This window comes from Rousettus aegyptiacus, unplaced genomic scaffold, assembly GCF_014176215.1.
Source record: "Rousettus aegyptiacus isolate mRouAeg1 unplaced genomic scaffold, mRouAeg1.p scaffold_m13_p_1, whole genome shotgun sequence".
NCBI lineage: Eukaryota > Metazoa > Chordata > Mammalia > Chiroptera > Pteropodidae > Rousettus > Rousettus aegyptiacus.
In genome coordinates this window covers 119,958,874-119,985,545 of record NW_023416284.1, presented here as the reverse complement: position 1 = coordinate 119,985,545, position 26,672 = coordinate 119,958,874, and the positions used below count along the sequence as shown (strand labels likewise).

At 38.1% G+C, this 26,672-nt stretch overlaps 1 protein-coding gene across 1 annotated transcript in view; it reads right to left on the bottom strand.

Annotated features, from left to right (window-relative positions):
• CD109 (CD109 molecule) overlaps nucleotides 1–23,660 on the bottom strand; it is a 104,205-nt gene extending 80,545 nt beyond the window's left edge. Inside the window, exons 1-5 of the mRNA XM_016141681.2 lie at nucleotides 23,556–23,660; nucleotides 23,143–23,347; nucleotides 21,874–22,046; nucleotides 4,261–4,289; nucleotides 537–767 (exon numbers count right to left, since the gene is read on the bottom strand). Coding sequence (XP_015997167.2) covers nucleotides 537–767; nucleotides 4,261–4,289; nucleotides 21,874–22,046; nucleotides 23,143–23,216 — 507 coding nt within the window. The 5' untranslated portion in view covers nucleotides 23,217–23,347; nucleotides 23,556–23,660. The remainder of the gene's footprint in view (nucleotides 1–536; nucleotides 768–4,260; nucleotides 4,290–21,873; nucleotides 22,047–23,142; nucleotides 23,348–23,555) is intronic.
• Nucleotides 23,661–26,672: the final 3,012 nt, after the last annotated feature.

Genomic DNA, 26,672 nt, shown 5'->3' with positions numbered 1-26,672 from the left:
TGCTTGATTTTGTTTATTTGTTTAATTTATAATAACAAACTAAAAATAGAAAGACACTAAACTAAAAAGCCTGAATTTACCTCCTCTTCTCTCTCTCTCTCTCTCTCTCTCTCTCTCTCTCTCACACACACACACACACACACACACACACACACCCCTATCCCTTTATATGTGTGTGCATATATGTATGTTTACTGTCTGTCTCTCCACTACCCACTAAAATATAAGCTCAATATAAACAGAGACCTAATATATTTTGTTCACTATCTTATCTCACTATCTGGAACACAGAAGTTCAATAAATGTTTAACGAATGAATAAATCAATGAAGAAGCCAGGACTGGAACCCAAAAAGGCTGACTTTGGAGCATGAGCCCTTAACTCAATGCTCTACTGCCTCCCTTCCTAGAGAAAGAATTCACATGTTGGAAGGGAGGCATATTCATGGTGAATTCTAAGATAACACAAGCAGAACTTATAAGAGAGCTTCAGTGTGATGGCTTGAACTCCTAGTTTCATTTCTGTCTGACACTTACCTTAATTAGAATGTTTAAAGAGGTTTTGTAAGGCTTAAAATCTGCGAAGAGTGTAATAACACGAAACTTCACTTCTTGCTTTGGCTTGTACATGGTCTTGTCTGTTTGAATGAAGACAGTCATTCTCTTGGTCTCAAATGATAAGCGTGTACTATTAGAGAATAAAATCTCATCCTGGGCACGTCCAGTTATATGTAGCTCATAAATCTCATTTGCACTGTTCAGAGGTAGCTAGAAAAAAGAGATCACACACATCAAGTTCTCATTATTTTACCTCAAAAATGTTTTTAATTGTAAGTACAATAGAAAATGTAAATATAGAGTATTCTCAAAAGTAATTGCAGTGTTGAAAAATTTGCCCCTGCTAGGCAGCAAAGTAAAACAATTTGTTTTCCTTTTTTTTAACACCCTATAGTTTGCTCTCCAATTAAATCACAGGTTTTCTGGAATGCAGAATACACATCCCACCAAGCTCTCTCTCTCTCTCAATGGGAGTCACTTTGCCATTTCATATTCCAAGTGCGAATTCTTCCTCACTAACAGTCATTGTGGATCAGAATAGCTAATATTCTTCAGCGTTCTTCTCCACACCTCACCCTATCTGAGCCAATCAGCAAAAGGTGCAAGATTTGCACAGGAACTGTTTTGCTATACTCTCTCAAGCTGTGTTCTACAATGCACTGTCTTCTAGCACCCTGTGCATTAGCTGTCATAGTCCTGGTAGGAATGATAAAGCTGCTATTTTTACTATTTACTATTCTATTATTAATAGAAATCCCACCTTCCAGCATTAACAGACCAGAAGCCATATTCAGCAGTTTACATGCACTGTGTCATTTTACCTCACGACAATCCTTCAGGGGGGTGCTCTTACTAACACCATTTTACAAACAAGGAAACTGGGGCTTGGAGGAGTTAAGAAAGTTGTTCTAGGTCACTAGCTGAGATTCAAACCCAAGATGAACTATACTACTCCTAAGATACTTCATGCAGTGGGTTTTTTGGTTGTTTTGTTTTGTTTTGTTTTTTGTTTTCACAATTTCGGCTTTATTTTAATTTTTTTGTGTGTGACATTGGTTAACGAAATCCAGTAAGTTTCAGGTATATAATTTAACAGTAAGGCATATACACACACACACACACACACACACACACACACACACATTGCCTTGTGTGTTACCTCACATAGTTAGATTTCTTTCTGTTACCACATATTTGACCCCTTTTACCTCATATCTCCCTCTTCCGTCCTCCCCCTCTTCCTTTTGGTAACCACTAGTCTATAGTCCATGTCCATGAGTCTCTGTTTGTCCTATTCTTTGTTGTTTTTAGGTTTATATCCACATATAAGTGGTATCATGTGGTTTTCAACTTTTTCTGTCTGGTTTAGTTCGCTTACATGCAGTAGATTTTAAATATGTCCCAAAACTCTCTAACCCTATCCCTTGAAAAGATAGAACCTAATTTCCCACACTCAGTGACTTGTTTATCAAGAATAGAATGAGTCTGCATCATAGAAAGGATGGCTTCAGCCTGGTTCTCTTTTTCACAGGTTCCTCACTCTGACAGGAGCCAGCTGCCATGTGCTCAGAACACACAAGAAGCCTGTAGAATAGCCCACGTGGGAAGGAATTGAGGCTTCCTGCCAACGCCCACTACCAACTTGCCAGCTGTGTGAATGAGTCACCTTACAGAGGATCCTAGCCCTAGGGAAGCCGATAGATGACTGTAGCTCTGGCTGACATCTTGAGTGCATCCTCATGAGACCCTAAATCAGAACTGCCTGACTATATTGTTCCCAAATTCCTGATCCACAGAAACTGTGAGAAGTGATACAAGTTTATTATGCCAAAGTTTGGGAATAATAGGTTACACAGCAATAGATAACTAGCACACCTGACTTTTAGTTCATTTTCAAATTAACAAACCAGAGGCTCTAAAGCTACATTCTGACATTTTCGAAAATGTTTTGTCCACAGGATTTTTGGTAAGAGCGGCCACCATAAAGTTCACAGTATGGATAAGAATATGAAGGGAATGTAAAAAACCACCAGTAAAATGGTCATCAGGAAATATTTAGGGAGAAAAATTCTGATGTCCGCAATTTATTTGGAAACACATTTTAAAAATTAGATGAATGAGTGGCTAGAGAGATGGGTAGATGAATAAATATGTGACAGAGCCAGTATGGTAAAACGTGAATAGTAGATTCTAGGTGGTGGGTTCAAGAGTGTTCACTATGAAATTCTTTCAAGCTTTCTGTATATTTAAAATTTTCATAATAAAATATTAATAAAAGCAATTGTAACACACACATCACCTTCAAATGACCTCTGGTGTCAATACTTGCTTTTCTTTAATAAATAAATACTTATTGAGTAACTTCTAGCTCCAGGTTGTTCTAACTGCTTGGGATACAACATGATGAGCCAAAGATATGCGCCCTAGTGGGGCTGAGAGTCTAGCCTGAAACTTGCATTCTTATAGTCTATTTTTTCAAATGACACTTCAGTTCTCAGATTCTTTTATAGAGATTCCTTAATACTATAAGCAGTAAAATCTATATTCCAGGAACCAGCATATCATATGCGTATATATAGCAAAGGTTTATAAATATTCTGTATTTAAAATACGGTATTTGATGGGATTGCTCTTTACGATTTGGATATAGTTTGATCATTTTTAGTGGCACAGAAGCTCCAGAACAGACAGTAGATTGAAGATTTATATCAAATTAATGATGCAGAGGCCTAAAATTAAAGAGATTTATTACCTACAAGGAGGCCAAAGAGTTAGAGAATTAGAATTAACCCAAAATATGTCCAAAAACATTTACTCTGTCCCCTACTCCACTCTCCCTCCTTCAGGAAGCTGACACGGGCTCCACAGGGGATGGTACTGACTATCTTTCTGTTCCTTTCAGTTACCCTAATTTGCTTTTTCAACTCTCCCATCAGAAATCTTACCTCCTCATATGTAAAATTCAGGTAATTTGAGATCCTCAAGGCCTAGCTGCTAATCCTAGCGCTGGAAAGTCAAAGATGGCAAAATGAATTTGGCATGTCAAGTAAACCTGGGGTGTCTTTATGAACCACGGGGCATCAGCACATGGCTTGGGTGGCACTACAGATCCTGAGATGTCAGTACAGACCTTGAACCACCGCCCCCACCTCCCCATTGTTAACAGTAGAGAAACATAATGAGAAGGAGAATTAAAAAATATGGTGGATTTTGAGCAATCTTTATGAGAGTTTTCTGCTGTACCAAATCTGGAATAAGTTGTAACCTGCTTCTCACAGTGGAGAGAATATCAGAAGGAGATATATGTATACACACACACACACACACACACACATACATATATATATATATGGGGTGTGTGTGTGTGTGTGTGTGTGTGTGTGTGTATGTATGCCTTACTGTTAAATTGTACACTTTCTGAATCTCTGTGATCAAATGTCTTCTGCCTTCTTGGGGCCAAAATTATTAAAAAGGGTTCCCAGAACTGGTAATAAAGGGGTTCTTTCATAAGAGACTTCCACATCTTATACAAGATCCAATTATATAAGAACCGATTATTTACCCACAGAGAATTTGGATTCCTATGTGTTGAGCCAAACTCACAGGAATTAAATAGATATAAAAGCCAATAAAATGTTAATTTATTTAGTTCACTGATGCAATATATATTTCTGAAACCAAATTTTTTAAAATGGATACTTACTGATGGAAGAGTAAGTGTCTTGAAAGAGCCTAAAAGGAAAACGAGGAAAAAAATACAGTCATAATTTGAATCTGATGATACAATACAGAACTCGCAAGATTCTCCTAATACTCTTAGATGTAGAGGAAATCATAAACTTATGGAATCATAAATTTATTTGGTCAAATCAAAACTTTTTATTAATGCCCAAAACACCTGAAAGATTATTTCATATCCTTGCACCAAAGAATTAAGGAAAACTGGGCCAGACTTAAAAGGCTGTCTATCGGTGGGCGAAATGCCTCCCCCTCAAAAAATTAGTAAGTTCTGCTCTTCTTTTGCATTATCATTTTTATTATCATTGTTGCTGCTGCTCTTGTTGCTGTTTTAAGGTTATATGCATTTGGGCGACACTTCAGAAAGTTTACAGAAGGAATCTGAGGTTTATTTCTTTCTCATATCCTCATGATAAAGGAAGAAAGGGAAGGCATTAGTCAGTCAGTAGAGAGCTGGGACTCATTACTGACTCATTAGTAGTAGAGTGATGCAGACTTTTTTTTCATGTAAGGTTTCTAAACATAGAACTGCTCATTTAACTCGTGCCAATTTCTCATCAGATCCATTTATTTCAAAGGAAAAAATGTTTCAAGTTAAAAACAAAAGACTACTTATCCGAAGTTCCCATTTAAGTGACATGAATTTGGAGATGGCTATGGGCCCTCTGTTTCCTCACTCATTTAAGAAATATTTATTAAGGGTACCACATGGTACTTCTCTTCTTTGAGGCCACCTGTAGCTATCCCATGGGAATAAATAACACATAACCCAGTACAAAGCAAGGGTGAAGCGAGTGGCCTCATTAGTTCTATCCTGAATCAGCCACATACTAACCCTGCCTTTGGCCAAGTTATCTGATTCTCCATATTAAATTTTTTCATTCATAAAATAAGGATGCTAATAATCATACTCATCTCATAAGGTGATTGTAAGGAAGAAATATGTCAATCGATGCCTGTAAAGTGTGTAGAATAGTGCCTGACACATAGCCAGGAAGCTTGAAAAGTGATTCCCTGGGGATGTCAGCATGCCTCTATAGCAGTAGTTTTCAAATTTTTGTGATGGAGCATTCAATCAATAAAATATTTAATACACATTACCAAGTCAACTTAGATTTACAAAGTTATATACACATGCAGTTTCACAAACAAAATGTTAAGTATTTGAAAACTTTAATAATTTTCCCAATAAAATTATAGAAATAAAAGTCAGTATGTTTTCTACTTATACCCTTACAAATGGGCTTATGCACTCCCAGATGTGTGCATATCCACTTTAAAGACTACTGCCGTAAAGGGCCGCAATGAAATACAAATGTGTTTTCAAGAGCAGATACACAATTCATCAAAATCATTTATCCTACCTTGCACAGATCAGTTTATCCAATAACTGTCAACTATAGAAAGCAAAGAGCAGGATTCTTGAACAATAGGACGTTAGACCAAAAGTGTTTTTGAAAAGCTGAAGAAGGAGGAAAAACTAAACAAAAACTGCAATAGAGGTAGGACAAGAAGCACATTGGAGGGATCAGGGAAAGTGCCTAGAGGAAATGATGCCAGAGTCTAGGGTTGTAGGATAAGGAGAAATTAGCCAAATGAAGAAGGAGAGGACGAGTATGCAGGCAGAGCAACAGCAAATGCAAAGAAATGGAAGTCAACATGAGCCTAGAAACACAAAGGGCTGGGTAAGACCAGACCACATTGAGGGAGAGGGCAGCAGAAATGAGGACCAGATCATGAGAGGCCTCTTAGATATGGTGAGCCAACTCCAGGATTGTACCAAGTTACGCTGTTATCCTAGCACCCTGATTCAGCATTTGTACTAGATCTTTATTTGTTTAGCAAAATTTTAATATGAGATGGGTTTAATTTGCACAAGATTTAACTTAGAAATTTTGTAACTGTGCTTTGGAAATATTTCATCTTGTAGGAAGAAACTTCTACTTATTACTTCTTATTTTTAATGAGATAGACATATTCTATACTGAAGTGAAGTGAAATCAAGAAGCCCTATGATATTCCAGCAACTAAACCTGGTGAAGCATTCAAAAGAACCACAAACAGAGACAATTTACTTGACACATTTTGTCTTATAAAAATATTTATCAAAAGAGGCATGACAATGTGCAAGCAAAAAGAAAGATCCTTTGAAATATTTGGGCTACAACATTTAAACATTTCAGTATGGGAAACAGTTGGAAATCAAAATATTCTCACCATAGCAGACTTTGCTATCTTACTAATACCTCAGCACATGTGGAGAAAGTGTTTTCTCAATTAAAAAATATTATGGTCACTGTATGCCAACAATAAACAAGTAGAATTTGAATTTAAAAACAATCCCATTTACATCATCACCAACAAAAAATAAAATACTTAAGTATGAGTCTAACAAAATATGTACGAATCTATATAAGAAAACTATAAAACTCTGATAAATCAAAGAAGAACTAAATAAAGAACATATTCCATGTTTCCGGATGGGAAGACTCAATATTGTTAGGCAGTCAGTTCTTCCCAGTTTGACTTACAGATTCAATGAAATCCCAGTCAAAATCCCAGAAAGTTATAGATTTCAACAAACTGATTCTAAAGTTTATATGAAGAGACGAAAGACCCAGAATAGCAAACTCGATATTGAAGGAAAAAAATAAAGTTGGAAGAATGATGCTACCTGATGTAAAGACTTACTACAAAGCCATGGTAATCAAGAGAGTGTGGAATTGGGGAGCAAATAGACAAATAGATCAATGGAGGAGAACAGAGAGCCCAGAAATAGACCTCCACAAATATAGTAAATTGTTCTTTGATAAAGGAACAAAGGCAATACAATGGAGCAAAGACAGTCTCTTCAACAAACGGTGCTGCAATAACTGGACATCCACATGCGAAAAAGAAAAAAGAAAAAAAAGAACCTAGACACAGACCTTACACTCCTCACAAAAATTAATTCAAAATGGATCATAGACTTAAGTGTAAAATGCAATACTATAAAATTCCTACAAGATAACATTGGTAGAAAACCTAGATGACCTTGGTGATGCCTTTTTAAACACAGCACCAAAGGCATAACCCACAAAAGAAATAATTGATAAGCTAGACTTTATTACCATTAAAAACTGCTCTGACCAGAGGATGGGGAGAGGAGGAGTGGGGGAGGGAGGGAGGTGCAATTTAAATCATTTCTTCAATTAAAAATAAATTAATAAATAATTTTTCTTTAAAAAACTGCTCTACTAAAGACAACATCAAAAGAATAAGAAGAGTCACTGACCAGAGAAAATATTTACAGAAGACACATCTGATAAATGTGTCTTTTGTAACTATTTAGGGTTATTATTCAAAATATAGAAAAAACTCTTAAAATTCAACAATAAAAACTGAAAAACTAGGCCAAAGACCTTAACAGACACCTCACTACAGAAGATATACAGATGGCAAATAAACATTATAAGAGATACTCCACATCACAGGGAAATGAAAATTAAAACAACAATAAGATACCGATGATGCAAAATGCTAACTGGGATATGGAGCAACAGGAACTCTCGTTCATTGCTGATGGGAATGCAAACTGCCACAGCCTCTATGGAAGACAGTTTGGCACTTTCTTACAAAACTACACATGCTGTTACCATACAATCCAGCAACTGCACTACTTGGTATTTACTTAAAGAGTTGAAAACTTATGTGCACGCAAAAATCTGCACACAGACGTTTATAGCAGCTTTATTGATAACTGCCAAAACTTGGAAACAACCAAGATGTCCTTCAGTAAGTGAATGGATGAATAAACTGTGGTACCTCCAGATAATGGAATGTTATTCAACATTAAAAAGAAATGAGCTACCAAGTCATTAAAAGGTAAGGAGGAAACTTAAATGTATATTACTAAGTGAAAGAACCCAATCTGAAAAGCCTACATACTGTATGATTCCAACTACGTGACATTATGGAAAAGGCAAAACTATGAAGACAATAAAAAGATCAGTGGTTGCCAGGGGGTGGCAGGGAGAGATGAACAGGCGAGCACAGAGGATTTTTATGGCAGTGAAAATAGTATAATATTATAATGATGAATACATCGTTATACATTTATTCCGATCCACAAAATGTACAATACCAGGAGTGAATCCTAAGGTAAATTATTGACTTTGGGTGATTACGATGTGTCAGTGTTAAGTTTAGCCTTGGTTAAAAAAAAAGAGGTACCATTCTGGTGAATGACGTCGATAATGAGGAAAGCTATGCATGTGGGGGGCAGGGGTAATACAAGAAACCTGCAAAAGAAATGAAGTCATATATACATGATTATAACCATATATCTAAGGTGAGAGAGAGAGAGAGATAAAATGGTCAGACAACTTGAGCATTCAAGTAAACAATGAATTATAACCTAGTAAAAAATCAAATCTATAAGTTTGTGCGGCTATATGATTAGATGACAAAGTGAAGGAGGAAAAAAAGTTCTTCTTTATCACAGAAGTCCAACTAATAAAAGTAGAAGGAATCATGGAATTAGAAATTTTCACAACTATCATGGTAATAAATGATTCAGCCAATAATCATCAAACTTGTGTGTACACGGTGGGTGAATGAAACGCGTGAGAAATAATAAACCATTGTTGTTTTAAGCCACTAAGTTTTAGGGTTGGTTCAATCACAGCAATAGATAACTGGAACACTTTTTTAAAAGATTAACTAGCTAACCTCTAAAGCTGCACAGTCCAATACGGTAACATCTAGCCGGAAGTGGCTATTGAACAACTGAAATATGCTGCAAATATAAAATACACTCCATATTTCAAAGACTAAAACAAAAGAATTTTATAGTGATTAGATGTTGAATTGATAATATTTATAATTGTTGGTTTAAATAAAATACATTATTAATTTATTATTTCTTTTTACCTTTTTAATGTGGTTATTAGAAAATGTTATTAATAACATAATATTTCTATTGGACAGTGCTGGTCTAGAGGATGAAGGACAAGTTTTTGCTTATAATTATATTGTGTATAATCTTTTTAATTTTGTGAATGTAATAATAATAAAAAATACTATTTGGAGTGTTCTACAACAATTACATGTATTAACTGGTTTAATCCTCACCATAATCTTATTAAGTATTATCCGAGTCACAGAGATAGTAAATAACTTGCCCTGGGTCACACAGAAAAGAAGTAATGGAGCCAAGATTCTAACCCAGGCAGCCTGGCCCTTGGGTCTGACCTCTAAGCCACGATTCTAACCCAGGCAGCCTGGCCCTTGGGTCTGACCTCTAAACCACTACGATCTATGTACTGCCTTTCAGTATAAGAGCAGCAGTTGTACTTCTGCTTTTATTCGCCTTCCTTCAATTATTGTGACAGTTCCACAGCCTGGAGAGCCTTTGGTGTATGTGGCTATCACTTCTCCCTCAGCTACGGAGGCTCAAAATCTCAGTCATCTCAGACTCCTTTCTCTCCCCGACTCTATGCCAGGCATCACCAGAACCTATGGATTCTTCTTCCATGTTTCTCCCAACCCTTATAGTATAAGCACTGAATTAGCAGAGATGGTTTTAAAATAATTCATGTTATACCACAACTTCTGAAAAGGATAGAAAAACCAGAAAATTTCAAGTTTTATATCAATTCTTCACACTACAATAGTTCTAATACGTTTGAAGTTAATTTCAAGATCTGAAAATTCCCTCTTCAAAGGAAAGTAAAATAATAACCACGTCTGTCTAAGGTTGGATTCCAACTCTGAGATGGCGATTAAAGTGCAAGAGGTTTTGTAGGGATCAGCACCTGGAGATGGGAAGAGAAGGAGACAGGACTAGGGGCTGGGACAGGGAGAGGAGAGAGGAAGAAAGGGGGAAGGCAGGAGATAAGGGGGAGGGGAAGGGAGGAGGAGGAGGGGAGGGAGGAGAAAGAGCTGCAATGCAGACTCAGGAGGCGTCCACAAGGGGCACTCAAAAGCAGCGATGCCCCTTGAAAGTTGTCCTGAGTTGGCTGGACCTTCCTCCGCCCAATGAGGGGTGCCCCTCGGGCAAGGGCAAGATGACTCTCTTTAGTCCCCACAGGGGGCTGGCTCTAAGGGCAGTCTTCCGCAACACACCCAGAGCTTGAGGGAATGAGTTCTTCATCCCCGTAGGACTGTATCTAGGCATTACGGCAGGGCACCCACCACTATGTCCCATGTTGGAACAAAATCAAAACAAATTAAATTGCAGTGAGTTGAGCTCCAACAAACCGCAGCCTCAATTATTGAGAGTTACTTATTTTTCATTACTTTAGGATAAATCATCTAGGCTGACTATTTTTTCGGCCCAATGACTAGAGGAAACAATGTGCTTCCTTTCTATCATGGCCCGACACATGGTCTACCTCCCATCACTGGCAAATTTACAAATACTAAGTAGAGGGTACAGGAGGGCCATAATTTATATATGTCTAAATGACACCGAGCAAGGAGAAAGTAAAAAACAGCTGTGAGTCTGCAATCCAAATAAATCTAGTAGGTTGATTAATTGGAGAGTGAGCATTTTAGCCATTCAAAACCAGCTTCCCAGATTTGAAGTACAGGAGATCTCATTTCATAGAACTTTTTTTTTTTTAATGTAGCTCTTAATAGAGTCATTTCTTTAAGGGATTTTCTCATTAGAGAGAACTTGGAAGAGGGGGTTGACTACATGCCTGGGTGCCACTGCTTTGACATGTGACCATGCCTGTTCACAAACCCAAGAAAGACACTTCCAGAAACAGAAGCTACACCCAAAAGCTAGAGTGGAGGGTATGGTCGCCCCACCCACCCCTAATTCTTGATGGATTCAGGAAGTGACTCAAGAATGTGTAGAGAGATCCAAATTAAGGCCCCACTCACTGGTCTCATGTGTCCTCATTAAAAGGTCGACTTTAAGTACTTACATTTTTTCGATTTGTTGTCATCCCTTTAAATTTACAAATGCAGCTTGGAATTTCCTAGGCACTTATTAAGTCTGGTTTGAAAGTCCTAACATTCTAACAATGATTTATACCATCAAAACACAAAATTGGGGTGGGGGTGGGTGGTGAGTGTAAATGAGGAACAGTAATCTCTTTCTCTGCTGTTGCTAGATTGAGGATGAGATAGTATTTACAAGTTGTGAACTTTTTTTTCTCTCTTCTGCCAAGGCTCCATTCAGACATGGAATATAGTCACCACCTCATGAAACACTGCATGACACTCCTTTAGATCACTGAGTAAACATACACTGTGTATGTAAAGTTCTTCTTACCCCTATTGTAGATAACTTTTTGTGTATAATCAGAGAAAGTCAATCTTAAAACCCTCTCAGATGCTTTCTCCTTCCCATACCGCTAAGCCTCTCAAAAGGGACCTTGTTTTAAGGCTTCATGCTTGGCATAGGCATGAGAGCTGGCTTTTTGATTTACAAATAGAGTCAAAGCTATTTTTAAATTGTGTAATAAGCATACACAAAAACTAACCTTTGCTTAACTTTTTAAACACACTCTATAACACCATATGCTGCCTCTTCTGACATCTGTGTTCACCAAATAGCTCTGAAGAGAATAGCTGAAGGGAAGGAGTGGTGTATAATTGGAAATCCACTAGGTCCAGAAATATTCTCTATGGGGAAAAAATAAAAACAGATTTTCCACAATATATATGCCTAACTTAGTATTTACTGCGGAATTATTTCTGGCAGCTTTCTGCTATTCAGTAACATGCTATACAGTAATAAACTTAGGTATAGCATATTTTTTGCTGAAAATTTTGACTTATTTACCAAATTATTAAATATTTTCTCATTATTCAGCAATCTTTTCTGATTGCAGATGGACAACGTGAAAAATGGGTTTTTCACCAATATCCATGGAAGACAAAACTTTAAAGTATATTTCCGTCCCACATTTTAATGTCACTTTAAAGCTAAGTAACTCTTCAGTTATACCAAGTATTTCAAACAAAACAAAGCAGAACAATCTCCTTTTGTTCCTTACATACGTCTTTAATTTTTTTCTCTCCTGCTTCCCTTTGCTTACGAATATCTCAATAAATACATAAATAACATTTTGTTTCATTTAGACTGCCAAGTGTAAATTAGGTCAATCAAAAACCCGCTAAAAGTAAGATAAATAATTAATAAAACTGGTACAGTAGAAACTAGATGTCAGGTTCAATATAAATGCAAAACCAAGAGTCAGGCAAAGGTTCTGGGCCGCTAAAGATACAGGGCATTTATTATGGGAGGAGCGGCAAAATACAGCTCCAGGGCCAAACTGGCCATGCCTGTTTTTGTATAGTTTATGAACTAAAAATGATTTTGCATTTTTAAATAGCTGGAAAACATAAAAAGAACAATATTTTGTGACATATGGAAATTATATGAAGTCCAAATTCAGAGTCCAAAAACAAAGTTCTCATGCTCCACAAGCACACGCACTTGTTGAGTGTTATCCATGGCTGCTTTCACGCCACAAAGGCAAAGTTGACCAACCACCACAAAGACCATAAGGCCAGCAAACCCACGATGTTTGCCATCTTCCTTTTTAATACTCTTATAATACAGTTATCTTGTTAGGGGCACTTCCTCCTTCCTCAAGGGATACGGAATATGGTTGAAGGCTCACTCGAGTGAGAATGAAACAGCCATCAACAGAGACCTGGCTTCATGCCACAGGCTTCTGCTCGGGAGGGAGGCATCAATACTCACGCCCACTACTGAGAAATACTAGGTACAACATAGCCGACATTCCTGAGTGTTTACTGTGAGATAAATGTTCTAAGGCAGCACACTTTAAAAAAGAAAAAAGAAATGGGTGAAATTAATTTTAATAACATATTTTATTTAAGCCAATATATCTAAAATATTGCCATTGAACATGTATCAATATAAAAATTATTGAGTTTTGCTGCATTTTTTTGGTACTGAGTACTCAAAAATCCAGTGTGATGCTCACAGCCCATCTCAATTTGTATGAACCACATTTCAAGTGCTCAAAAACCATATGTGGCTAGTGGCCACCATACTGGACAGTGTAGCTCTGAAGCAGTGTCTCATTTAATCTTTACAACAATATTCTGAGGTAGGTACTGTTATTAGTGCCATTATACAAATGAGGAAACTGAGACTAGATGAGATGAAATGACCTGCTGCAAGGCCACATAGGTGGTAAGAGGTAGCATTAAAGGTTCAATTCCAATATGCCTCCGGGGCCCCTAATCTGATCCACTATGTCTCCCAAACTGTACAGGACATCCTGGCTATTCCTCCAAAACATTAGTCCAGACAAAATCTCCTAATCCCTGCCTGTTCCTCCTCTGTAGCTTAGTGCACTCGTGTGTTGGCATTTAGACACTCGCTCTTCCATATCTTCTCTCTTATCCATGTTGCTATTACCCTAAGCCCCTATGTAGCCCTGTAGGCAATCATCCTTCATCAGCTCCACAGGCTCATTTGGAGGCTCCATACCACACTCCCCATTTCCATGCCCACGGCAGACACAGCTAATCCACCTATTCTCTGTTCTAGGAAACCCAAACTTGATCTTGAAACCATCAACATGGCACTCCAAGCAGCCTCTACCATCAACTAAAGTTGGCACATGAAATCAAACTTACTTTGCTTCACTATGAGGAAGAGAACCAAACATTTATGCCACCCAATATTGTGCCATTTACAATTTGGTGCCTGATAAATGTTTGGAATTCTCAAAATACTAAATGCCCTGTCTTAACTATATTCATGAGGAGATTAAACATATATTTCATTGAAATTTAAATTTATAATACTAAATCATTTCTGTCAGCCACATTTTCATAAATGTAAATTTCTAACATTGCTCTGATAAAAGGAATCTACCAGATGCTCTTAATAAACTCTTCTCCATTTATTTCCAAGTTCTTTACCACTCTGCCTTTCAGATTTTAGTTCATGAATCATTTCTTGAGAATTAAAATCCACAGACCTGCCCACTACCTCCATAATCAACTCCCTCCATTAAACCTTATTCGACCAATTTCACCCTCACCCTTTCAAGAAAAAGTCAATTCATGGAATTTTCCTAGGGAAGTGAAGAGTAGAAGAGACAGAGAGAGACCAGGACCCATGATCATTACTTCCTTGTCCAGTTTTGTCACTGCACCTTTGGTGTGATAGTCATCTTAGCCCAGACCAAGAGGTAATGAGTTACAATTTCACTTCTCACTCACACTAACATTCACAGCAATAATAAAATACTTCTACCCTATCCCCTCAAGCTTCAAGTGAGGCATACTACTGAGTGAAAGGATAATTTGCCACCCAAAATATGCCTTTTGTGATACTAATTATTTTAAGCTACTTGTTTTTAAGAAACAAAGGACTCAGAAACTTTAACCTTTTCCCAACTGCCTAAAAAAAATTTAGATAGAAAAAAAAAAAAGTTTAGATAGAGGACCTGCTCCAGGAAGGGAGCTATGAGCACAGATATCTATATTTTAATATGAATTAAGTGTGGCAGGGAGGAAACTAGCAAGGCCCATTTGATCAAAGTCCTCTCTGTCCTATTGTTAAAGATGGCCCAGCAAACATTTTTACTAAACTTTTGCTTTTCTATCTCAATGTGAATTGTCTTCCTGCCCTTTGAAGTTCTGAACCAGCACCACCCACCCCACTTCTCCTTAGCTCAAGATGGTATAGAAGCCTAACTGCCCGATCTGTCCTCAGGTCTTATATTCTTATGGAACCCCTATACATACATATGTAATAAATTTGATTATTTTCTCATGTTAATCTGTCTCATGTCAATTAGATTATTAGTCCGGCCAGATTGGTAGTCCAGATAGGGAGGATTAAAAATTATTTTTCTTCACCCACACTGCCACAATAAACAGCCCCTTTCTCTTCTCTCTTCTCCTGTGCCCCCTCCCCCATACCAATACAAGTATCAACATTTGCATTCCCATATCCCACAATCCAGCAGGAACCCAGGTTAGGGCATCACCAGGGCATATCTCCAATCTGTGCTTCTCTTTAATAGGCCACTTTTAATATTTATCCCCACTTCCTATAAAGAGATAACCAAACTCTACCATTTATAGGCAGGTAGATTAGCTATGGCAAAGTTTTCCTAAAACCATATTTCAACTTTATTCTTCATCTCAAGTTCACGCCTTAAAATATTTCTTTCCTTACTAATCATCTTCAATTTTTTTCTTACATCAAAGAAAAAATACAAGTGTTTTTTTAAAGGATAACCCACTCATTTGTGCTCCTGATCCTGATCCCATAACTTCTGACCCAAGAATTGTCCACTCCTCACTTTTTCATCAATCACTTTTACCTCTCTGCAGTACCTTTTGAGAGATCATCCTCCTCTCTCCTCTCAATCATCAAATTTCTGCAAAGAGTGGTCTCTACATTCTGAATATATTTTCTCACCACCCATTTATTACTTAAAATTTGGCTTTTGCTCCCCAACACTCAAAATCATGCACCTGAGGATCACCAATGCCCTTTTCTTTGTCTTCATCGTCTCTTCTCTGACTTTCTGGGACACTTGGTACTATTAAAACCTTCCTCTAACTCTTTCTTCCCTTGCCTTCTGACATATCTCAACATCTTCAATCTATTCCTTCCTCTGGCTGCTCGCTTTCTATCCATTTCATTGATTTATTTTCCTCCTACCAAGCTTCTGTCAACAGTCCGTTCTTTCTATAAGCACTGTCTTTCTTTGTGCCTCTTATGCATTCCCACCAAGACGTCAAACACTGTCTGCCTCTACAAAAAAAAAAAAAAAAGTCTAAACTCTCTCCCTAGCTACAACTTCAAAACTATCTGCTGGGTATCTCCACCTGGATGCCTCTCCCAAACTGACATCTAAGCAGAGGGTAACACTTTTTCAGAAAACACACACACAAACTTCTATCTCCTTCTCATAATTGCCACTCCCAGCCATTGGCTCTCTCCTCTAGCACAGCCCTCCCTTCTCTACTATGTGAAATAACTGTTTCCACTAAATGCCAAATATGTCAGCAGAGGTGGAACATTTATGAATAGGCATTTGTATAGCTCTGGATATAAAAGGTAACAGTACCAGACACAAGGTCACACATAAGAAGTACTATTACAAACCGCACTGAATTTTTTATACAAACAAGAAATAAAAACTCTCCCACCTTCTGCACTTTTAATATTATGTGTTATCCTTTTGAAACCTCTGATCCTCTTCTAATGCCTTCCTTCCTCTTATTCCTCACCTGCCCCCCACCCATTCATTCATGTTTCACATATAGCAAATAATCAAAAAGTAATAAATTAACGGGAGGAATATCACTGAGGAAACGAGTTTCAGCATTGCAAAACATTAAACCCCGCCCAAATTTTTAGAACCTAATTTCTACTTCCACTGCAACCCTTCACTGAGTCACTGGGACAATGACTCATTCCATGATAGAAGAGGAGCTGCAAATGTTTAGAGTTTAAAGAATCAGAATGTTCACTTTCAACTCCACGCAATCACTGATTCGTACTCAAACCCCAATACACGTTTCTCCACTGCTTAACATTAACACCAGTGCTTAGGGGAAGGGGCTGCGTGAAAGGCAAATACAGAAGTCTAGGAGTCTGAGCCTTTTCCCAGCTGCCATGAATCATCACAGACTTGCAAAGGCATGCCTCTCACTCTCAGGCTTTCTGGTACCAGGTCAAGAACAGTCTTTGAGACACTGAAGAGCAGTTGTTCTCAGTTTAAAGTGTCTAAGAATCACTTGTGGTGATTGCCTAAAATAAAGTTTAGATTCCTAGACCTACTCCATGTCTTCAAGGAGTGGCCATGAATCTTCATTTTTATCTTTTTCTTTTCTTTTTTCGTTTTTTTCCTTTTTCACAGAATCTTCATTTTTAGTAAGCATGACTTGCACTTTGAGCAGCACAGCCAAAATTCAGTTTTAGAAAGATTTGTGAGGCTCCTAGCCCCTCCTCCACCCCGATGTAGAACCATTAGTCCATAAAGAGCAAGTCCACCTTGAGCCAAAATAAGAAACTTGCACAAAAATGCAGGTAAGCGTTTTTAAACTCCTTAGTTAGCTTTATTTTCTTCCGTATCAAAAATAAAAATAAAAAAATCAACATTTGCAAATATATCCTTGTTCTTACACACAGTTCTCCTCCATATGTTAGGAAAGTTTCCTAGTGTATAATGAAAATAGCATTTAACTACAAATTTGGGGACCTGCAATCTGTTTCTACTTTCCCACCAAGAAGCAATTTCACCTTGTGCAAGTCACCAAACACCACATCTCAATCTTATCTCTGAGGTCCCATCCTGCTCCGAAATTCTGTGAACCTTAAAGTATATTTGGAGGAGAGCTAGCATTGCATTTTGTGATTCTTTAGGTCCAGATTAGATTTCATTAGATTCAGGACTAAACTACCACCAGTAAACATGAAAATTATTTTAGAGAAAGATGACTGATATAACATTGCATTGATATCCCAAAATAAAGCAAACAAAAAATATTTCGTGCTTTTCGAGGCAGCAAAAAAAAACTTTAAATTTAGAACCAAAAGAACCAACAGAACCAACTTCAAATTCAGGCTTTCTCATTTACTGTGTTAACTCAGGAAAAATAATTGTTCTCTCTTAGCCTCAGTTGCCTCATCTCTAAAATGGCAGTGCCTTCTTCACAGTTATTTAAGTTAAATATTGTGCAGAAAGGCCTTGGTACTATGGAAAACCAATATTTAATATCTTAAATCCCTTCCCATCCCTTCCTACTGATTTGCCTTTTATAGAGTTCCCAGATCAAGACCATCCAAATAGGTGATTAATAATTGCCTGTGACATGATTGTTGCAATCCTCTTCTAATATCGATAGCTACCATTTTCTTGAATGATTCATAAGTATTAAGTGCTTTAAACATGTTACCTCATTTAATCCTCACAATAACTATGTAATTGTAAAAGGCAGAAGCCACCACTCTCCAGATGATAAAACTGAAGCCTGGTGAGATCATGACCGCCCACAGCACACAATCACTGAGGAGCATTCAGGTAGCCTGGCTTCAGAGCCCAGCACTTCGTAATTACGCTATGGTCCTTTATCCTCAAGTACCACTTACCTATTTATACATGTCACACATAATAGCAAAGACGTGTGAATGAAGAGCCTACACCCTTTAAAAAATAATTCTCACATAACTAGAAGTTTAAACTGAGCTCTACTGGTAAAGCTGCCTGTGAAAACTTGCCCTGGAAGATCTGCCCACACGCTACACTCATTAATCTCCTCTCATGAAAACCATGGGACTGATTTTAATCTGCAAGCCATGAAACATGTGTTCAGAAGCTTTTTTTCCACCAGAAAGCCATCTAAACTGAACTAGATGACTTTTTTAAAGTTTTTCAGCTAATATCTCAAATTGAAATATTGATTTCCCACCCTTAGTAGATGTAAGAAGGAAGAAAGACAATAAAGAACAAAGAAGAATTTTTAAATCTTAAAAAATAGAAGGTAAACATCCCATTAACTCATCCAAATTTTAGGACACAAAGAAAAAGCAAGTCGTTAAAGGATATAGACACATTCACAGAATATGTCTCATGCCAGTACCTCAATGGGAAGATGTAAGTATGCTTGGCACCATAAATAAATGGTACCTCCAGACCATCAGGCACTCACAAGGAGATGCTCTACTCTAATATACAACGTAGGATGAGATTATGAACCTACTTCTAGTCACTACAGAGAAGATAATGGTAATAATGATGGTGATGATGGCGATAATGATGGTGGTAGTGATAATGACAAGTACACCTAAATGTATGAATCTTATCACTAAAGAGGCATTGATACATCTTTAAAGAACTCCACAAAGTTTAGGAGAAACACTTTTTCTAAAGAGTTGGTCAAAAAAAATGTAATTAGTCACCAATAAATGTAGAATGAATACCTAAGAAAACGAATAAACTATAATGTAAGCAGTGCTGCCAGCCTCAAGGATAAAGATGCAAACAAAATTTTCCCCATGTCTGTCAAACAGATTAATGAACTATTCCTTGAGGACAACCTATACTTTTCTGCCCTTATTAAAGTATACTCTACATTTCAAATCCTTTAGCTATTACTATTTTTGACACAAATTAAGCTAGAAATGCATTCTGTCCCAAGAATTTCTACGAAGACCAGGACTGCTAGAAACAGCCACTCAGACCCAGTCCCCCTCCTTACCCAGTTCTGCTAGAAGATAAATCTTTATTAAAATCAACCTTTTCTTGAAGGCCCTCAGAAGAAAGTGACAGAATAATCAGATCTCAAATGTAATCATTTGGCTAGAAATAAAAATGAATCCTAGGACGATCCAGATCCCATTGATTGAGTCAGAAGTCCTCTTTTATCTACATACAGTTAGTTACAACTGGAGAAGTGAGATAAAGCAAAGGATGTGAAGACAAGGAAGGAGAAATGTCTTGATCCTTAAGTCCCTACATTCCAGGAAGCATCTGCTCTGAGAACAATGATTCACAGCCTCTGATATGCAGAGTAACATTCTACTTTGAAAGAGAGAGCTTGCTTCCAGCAATGGTATACTCAATGAAACTATTATGTCAACAGAGCCAAAAATGGCCCCTGAAAGAGGCACACTTTCTCATTTTCTTTTTTGAAGATTCATTCTGCTCCCAGGATAGTGTTGTCCCACCCAGTCGTGAGCACTTTAGCCTTCCCAGAGGCATGTGATAGACTCTCCTTCCAAAAGAAAAATCTAATAATAAAACTAAAAACCAAGCAACAATAACATGTATCACCATTGTTGGTATTATTTGCAGGGGAAAAAAAAAAAGGAGACTGATAAAGGAAATTGCAGTAAAGACAATACAGGGGAAATTCTAGAATAAGAGTATGTAAAATTCTAAACAAGGCCCAGATATTTATCAAAATTATCCATGTTATTCTGGACTTCTGCATTGTAGTAAAATGGCCACACATGTAGAGCCAAAACAATAATTCTTAATAAACAATACTGAATGTGGAACTACCTTAAATAGTGTCTGCTGTGATTTAGTATTTCAATATTTTCTTTAGCCATTATTTTAAGACCAGAATTCATTCATTTCCAGAATAATGGTTCAATAATGAAAGGAGAGGTCTGCCTCCAGGTACAAAGGAAATAAATTATGCTTCCAGAATCTTTTTTTAGTATTATTCCTTGTAATATTAACAACTGTTGTTTATTGAGTACCTAATAGAGTCTAAATACTGATTTTATCTTGATAACTGCCCTGGGATTTAAGTTTCATTATCCCCAGGTTACAGATGAGGAAACTGAGGCTCAGAGCTCTTAAGTAACCTGCCCAAAATCACACAAATGAGTGTTAAGCCTCAATCTCAGATCTTGAGCACTAACGTAGATTTCCTCTCCAATAAAACAAGGCCTCTTTTTCCCTGATATTATACCTATAAAAGACCCCTGGAGGCCTCCTCCTGACTCCTATGCCAAACTTACCCACTCAGTCAATCAACTTCCAGTGGAGAGAGAACCATGGTTGTAAATCAACTTTGATTTTACCTTATTTCATGATGGTGCTAATTTTTCTATCCGGTAGAGTATAAACATTTTTATAAAGAACTACTGTGGAATAACATCCATCTTTCATTATGTTCTGTTAAATGGTTTTTTTTTAAAGATAACTCTTAACATTATAGGAATTTATGCTTCAATTTCTGGCCCCTGATTATACATGTAAACATGTTTCTAGTTAACAGTATTTATAGTTGAATGGTAGGATTATGGGTGATTTGGGTTTATTTCCTTTACTTTTAGTGTTTATCAGGTTGTAAACACGAAATATATAATACTCTTTCAGCTAGAAAAAAATACAATAAATGTTTGTTTTAAAGGAAAAAAGTTTAAGTCCCCCCAAAAAATCATTTCTTCTCTTAGCATTGAAAAAGAAGACATTCATTGACCCAATTTAATGCTGAGATGGGTTAGAATCCAAACTTTAAACAAGATCTGGGGATTCTTTTACAAATGGCTCCCACTTTTACATTAATTTTTTCTGTTACTTAATGTCTTAAGAAATATTCTATAAAACTGAATTTTAAATATTGTGCAGCTCTTCTTTTCCTTCCCACAGGCTTATTTAGGAAAATTCCCTGTACCCAATAAATAAGATTTTGTGTAAGGCTGTTAACTACATCCATTTCTTCTTGTTGTTATATCTTGGCCTACATTCCCCAGCCTTCTTTGCAGCTAAATGTGGCCATTAGAGGAGGAACAGAAGCGATATGAACCACATGAGAAATTCCATGCTCTTCTTCTGCTGACTTGGAAACTACATGTTGATGATGATGGGGCTACAAAGTAGAAGGATCCTGGGTCTCTGACTCACCACTTGGAAGAACAGCCAAGAACAAAATTTGGACTTTAGGTGGATAAGAATTAAAAGTGCTTTTAATTTTTATGTAAAAGTGTTTTCAATTATTACATAAGCCATTGCAAATTTGGGGCTTATCTGTTACCTTATCTACCTAAAGCCACAGTTTTATTAACGTATTCCAGTTATTACAACAGAAGGGTAAAACTCTGTGCTTTTTATCTTACCTTTTTCAAAGACTCCTTCTGCTTCCAGGACAGAGACCGTGAGGTTTCCTGCCAACTTGATCAGCTCGGCCTTCACAGTGACCTGTGAGGGGCTGTGTTCCAGCAGCTGCACCCCAATAGTCACATTTCCTCCAGGCCTGATGATCTCTGGGGCTGTCACCAGAAACCTGGGCCTAAAGAGTTCCCAATAAGGGAAAAACAAAGTTTCTTATCTTCACACCTTCATTCTTTTGTGATCTTCAAATTATGTTGATAGGAGATATACTCCATATATTGTGCCAATCGCAGTCATTCCAGTTAATATTGCCCCACTGCTCCATTTAGCAAATGCACTGAAATGCTATTGAAATAATTCCCATCGATCAACTTTAAATGTAATTCATGCACCAGTAGAGTAGGGCCTGTGTCATTACTTCTATTTCGTAAACCACCAACAGCACAGGATGAACCTCAGTATAAATGGCAATGTACAAGCCTCTAAACTTCTCCTTTACAGATGATCTCATCCCAGTGTGATTTTTTTTCTTGGCTTAAATACACACACACACACATACACACATACACACACACACACACACACACGCACACGGATTTTTGCCTGTTTCTTATGCAAACCTTTATGTTAGGGCATGTGCCCAAGAAAATATCATCTAACCAATCAATTGCAATATACCATCAGAAATTAAACTATCAATGGTGAAATTTCTAGGGGTAACAGAGCATAAAAGTCGCTAAAACAGCACTTTTCCTCTGCCTGAGCTAGGGGGTTAGGGCTCAACAGCAAAAATCTTTAGAAATGGGGAACTGTCCATTATTTGGGTGTCTCGGGAGTTACCTGCCTACAAAATCTGCACCTGAACCCACACTTCAGTCACCTCGGCCACATTTTTCCATGCCAAAGTTGAGACACCTTGTTTAGAAAAAATAGTATATGTTATTGAGAGAAGAAGGCACATTATTTGGGAGCAAATAGTTGAGAAAAATAGAGGCAACGTGGACTAAAAATAAAATGACTCTCTTTAGAAAGTAGTTACCACCAGAGAGCCGCTTAAACAACTTCATGGGTGGACAATATAACTGTCTCATGGAGAACCAAGCTGAAGCGACTCACAGGCAAATCTCCAGGCCAGCCCCTGGCTGCGGGGTGCCGCCGCGCGGCCGTTTCCCACCCGCTGCTGCACAGCCGCCGCTGCCTCCCGCAGCCCGGGCCCAGGCGGACAGCGCGGCCCCGCGCGCCCTCCCCGCGCGCCCGCGCTCCTGCGCTCCTACCCTGGGGTTGCGGCCAGCGCGGCGGTCCACATGCAGACAAGGTGGGCGGCGGTTAGGAGCCGTGGGCCCCGCATCTCTGCGGTGTCTGCCTGGACGAACGTCGGCTCCTGGGGAAATTCGCGGGCACCGCGGGGTGTGGCTTTCCACCTCCACCCTGATTTTTTTTCCCCTGACTCTGGGGTTTAGCAGTCTGAAATGGGCGCGCCTAAAAAGCGGAGTGAGAGATCTAAATTGAGACAGGACTTGGTGGCTCCACCCCTCCCACCCGCATCACAATGGCGCTTCTCGTTGCTCTGGCAGACATCGCAAATCCAGTGGGGTTCAAAAAGCGGTCTCTAAATGCGGTCAGCTCAACCTGGCCCAAGCATCCCTGCTCCCCGCCGAGAACACAGGGCGCCACTTTTTCAGCCTACCGGGTTCCTCTCTGGGCTGTTTACCCCAACGCTTTACCAACGATGCCCAGAGTGAGTAAACAGGGCCATCCTTGTGAGGAGAAATTCATAGCAGCTATGCGAAGTGGAAAAAAAGTAATCATTGTCCGCCAGATTATGAGTCAGAATTTTAGAGAAATGGCGAACACACACACACACACACACACACACACACACACACACCCCAAACGGGTGTATTTACTGGGTAGTTGTTTCATGTATATGAATGGGCACCGGAGAAGACTTTATTATCTTAATACAAAAACCGAGGTATATTGTTTGCCTCGCCAGGAAAATGTGATTTCTCAGCTTGAAAAAAAAAAAAAAGAAGAAGAAGAAGAAGAAGAAGAATCCTGGCACATACAAGAGCTAGGTGTTGCTACTTGGAACTCTGAGAAACAATTGGGGAGATGCTTATACATCTGGCTGTGTCGAAACACACTTGCTACAGAAAGTGTCCATTAGAACTGTAAAGTTTGGAGCAATTTGTATGAACACGACTCAGACTGGTGTAGCTTTCCTGTCCTAACCAAGGACAGTGGCCCTGGCACCCAACTTTACAGATCTCTAGCTTCTCACTGTCCTGTCGGCAGCTCCTCCTCCAGTTCTTTGGCACCACCAGCATCTTCAGATGACTCAGGTTTCACCATGACTACACCATAAAAGCAAAGAACCGGCAGAAACTGTTGAAAAACAAGCACATTCGATCCCTGGGAACTTAAACTTTCTAATTCATGGAGAAAAGTTTAGATGGTGACTTTTTAATACCAGGCAAATGCAAAAGGAAAAGAGGTTAGCAAAGGAATGTCTTGTGACAAAGTCATGTGCTAAAACGGGGGAAAGTAGCACCTAGACAAACTGCGGTTTTTGAAATCCAGGAACTTACTTTCCTCCCTTTCCTGTTCCACCCCTTTTCACTCTGCTGAACAATTTGCAGAGGTTCCTTATGTCCTTGTTTCTCCTACAGGCAGCCTATCTTTAGTGGCCAACTTCCTGTGCAGGCAGGGTTTGGGATGGTGAAAATATCTAAGTGGATCCTAGGGTACAGATCCTGTCCCTAACACAGCTGTTATGCTAGTCTGGTCTCCTTACCTCTGTTGTTCAGAGAGGAGAGCTAGGGTCAAGTGTGGGCCAACTATAAAGGTCTAAATCAGTGTATCTCACTCTCTAATGTGTATGAGAATCACATTAAAATTCAGACACTGATTCAGCAGGTCTGGAATGGGGACCGAGATTCTGTTTTACTGAAGCTTACAGTGAGCCACAGGGTATCTACAGGTAGAGGCAATTTTAGGGCACTTTGATGAGAAAAGGAAGTTGAGAACATGGAGAAAATGCTTTTCAAGTTTCACTTCATAAGATGGATCAATAAATTCAGGTTGATTCTTAGAGGCAAGCAAATGTAACAGGGACTCTAAAAGATTTGTTAATAATATTACATTCCAAGAAGACTTCTAGAAAGTCTTAGAACCACCTAATTGTTTTACAAAATTAAATCTGTGCAGATTTTAAATTGATGCAGCCGCCCTGTTTACGCCCCACCACCCTTTTTTTTTCACAATATACACTTGATGAAAAGCTTAACCATGCAGAAATTTAGCCATGTGGATTTGCACAGAGTTGAAGCTGTTAGATGCCTGGCAGAGAGTAGCTGCTCAATAAAAAATGTATCAAAAGGACCCATGAAAAATATTCATCTCAGAGTTTTTTAATTAAGAAAAACTGAAAATAGTCTGAGAGTAACAGTAAGAGACTGGGTTAAATATAATATATTTATGCAACGAAATGTTAAGTGATTACAATTTGTTCTTGAATTGGAGACGATTCAATTATTTATAGATAAGTATTCATGATATGTTGTTGGGGGGAGTCTGTTTCGTAAAACATTTTAAATGTGATTGCATTTTTATCAAAATAAAGTATGTTTATGTATACACATACATTATAGATATATTCACTGAAGAAAGACTTGGAGGAGATTCACCAAAATGTTATGAGTATCCTGGTGATTACTTGTACCTGCCAAGTTTTCTACAATAAATCCATATATATTTTTCCCTTTAAGAAGGGAAAAATATAAGAATGATATTGTATTAGTAAATAGTCTTTAAAAGAGCATCTTAGAAACTCTTGGAAATAAAGTTCATGAATTTTGATACTAAAAAAAAATGTATATATATTGGTTAATATATTCACGAATATATTCATGTCAAAACAAACAGGAAATGCAAATAACTATTACTCTTCCTATTTCTGCTACTGGTCACATGGCTGTAGATGATATTTATAACCACCTTCTTCCACTTAGTCCTCTGCCCTCAGCATGTACCTTGGCTGGTCATGGTTTTTCACTTGGTGGGGTGACCCAAATCTTCATTCCTGAAGGGTCTGAGCCATTAGCAGTCCTTCTGGTATTATATTGTTATTTTCTATTGATTTTAATCACAGGACCTAAGAGGAGTAAGAGACACCCAGATATATCTTATGCATTGCAGAAATACTTCTTACTTCCCTTTGTTTAGTGGCAACACCTCGACAATCAGGCTCATTCAATGACTCCAACCAGTGGAGCAATCCCTTTTTCGGCTGCTGGTTTGGCAGGAGGAGCTCAAGTAACCAGCTAGCAATCTCATCTGCCAGTTTAACTGAACCATTGCCTGTGTTCTCTAGTGTAAGAGTTCCTTTCTTGGTAACTGAGACTGCTAACCCTAAAGAGCTCAATGTTGTGGGAATGGGAAGCAAAATTTTCAGTAGTGGATCACTAGAGGTAGTAAAGGAACCACTCTAATTTGTACTGCCTAATTCTCAGACCAGTGAAGCTGGCTTTGAGAGGAACATTAGTTACTGATGTAGAGCATATACCACATTTTAGCATCTGTTGTTTGATTTTTACACATTCAGATTTTGTAACATTTCAGAAATATTTTGTACAAAATGAATGTCTACTTACACTCACCATCTGTTTGAGAGCTATTTAGATCGAATCCTGCACAGAACACCAGAATATTTCCTGAGAATATTTTTTACCCAAAGAAAAAGGAGAAAATCCCTGTCCCATGGAAGACAGAAAACAATACTGAAATTAACAAGAAATAATAA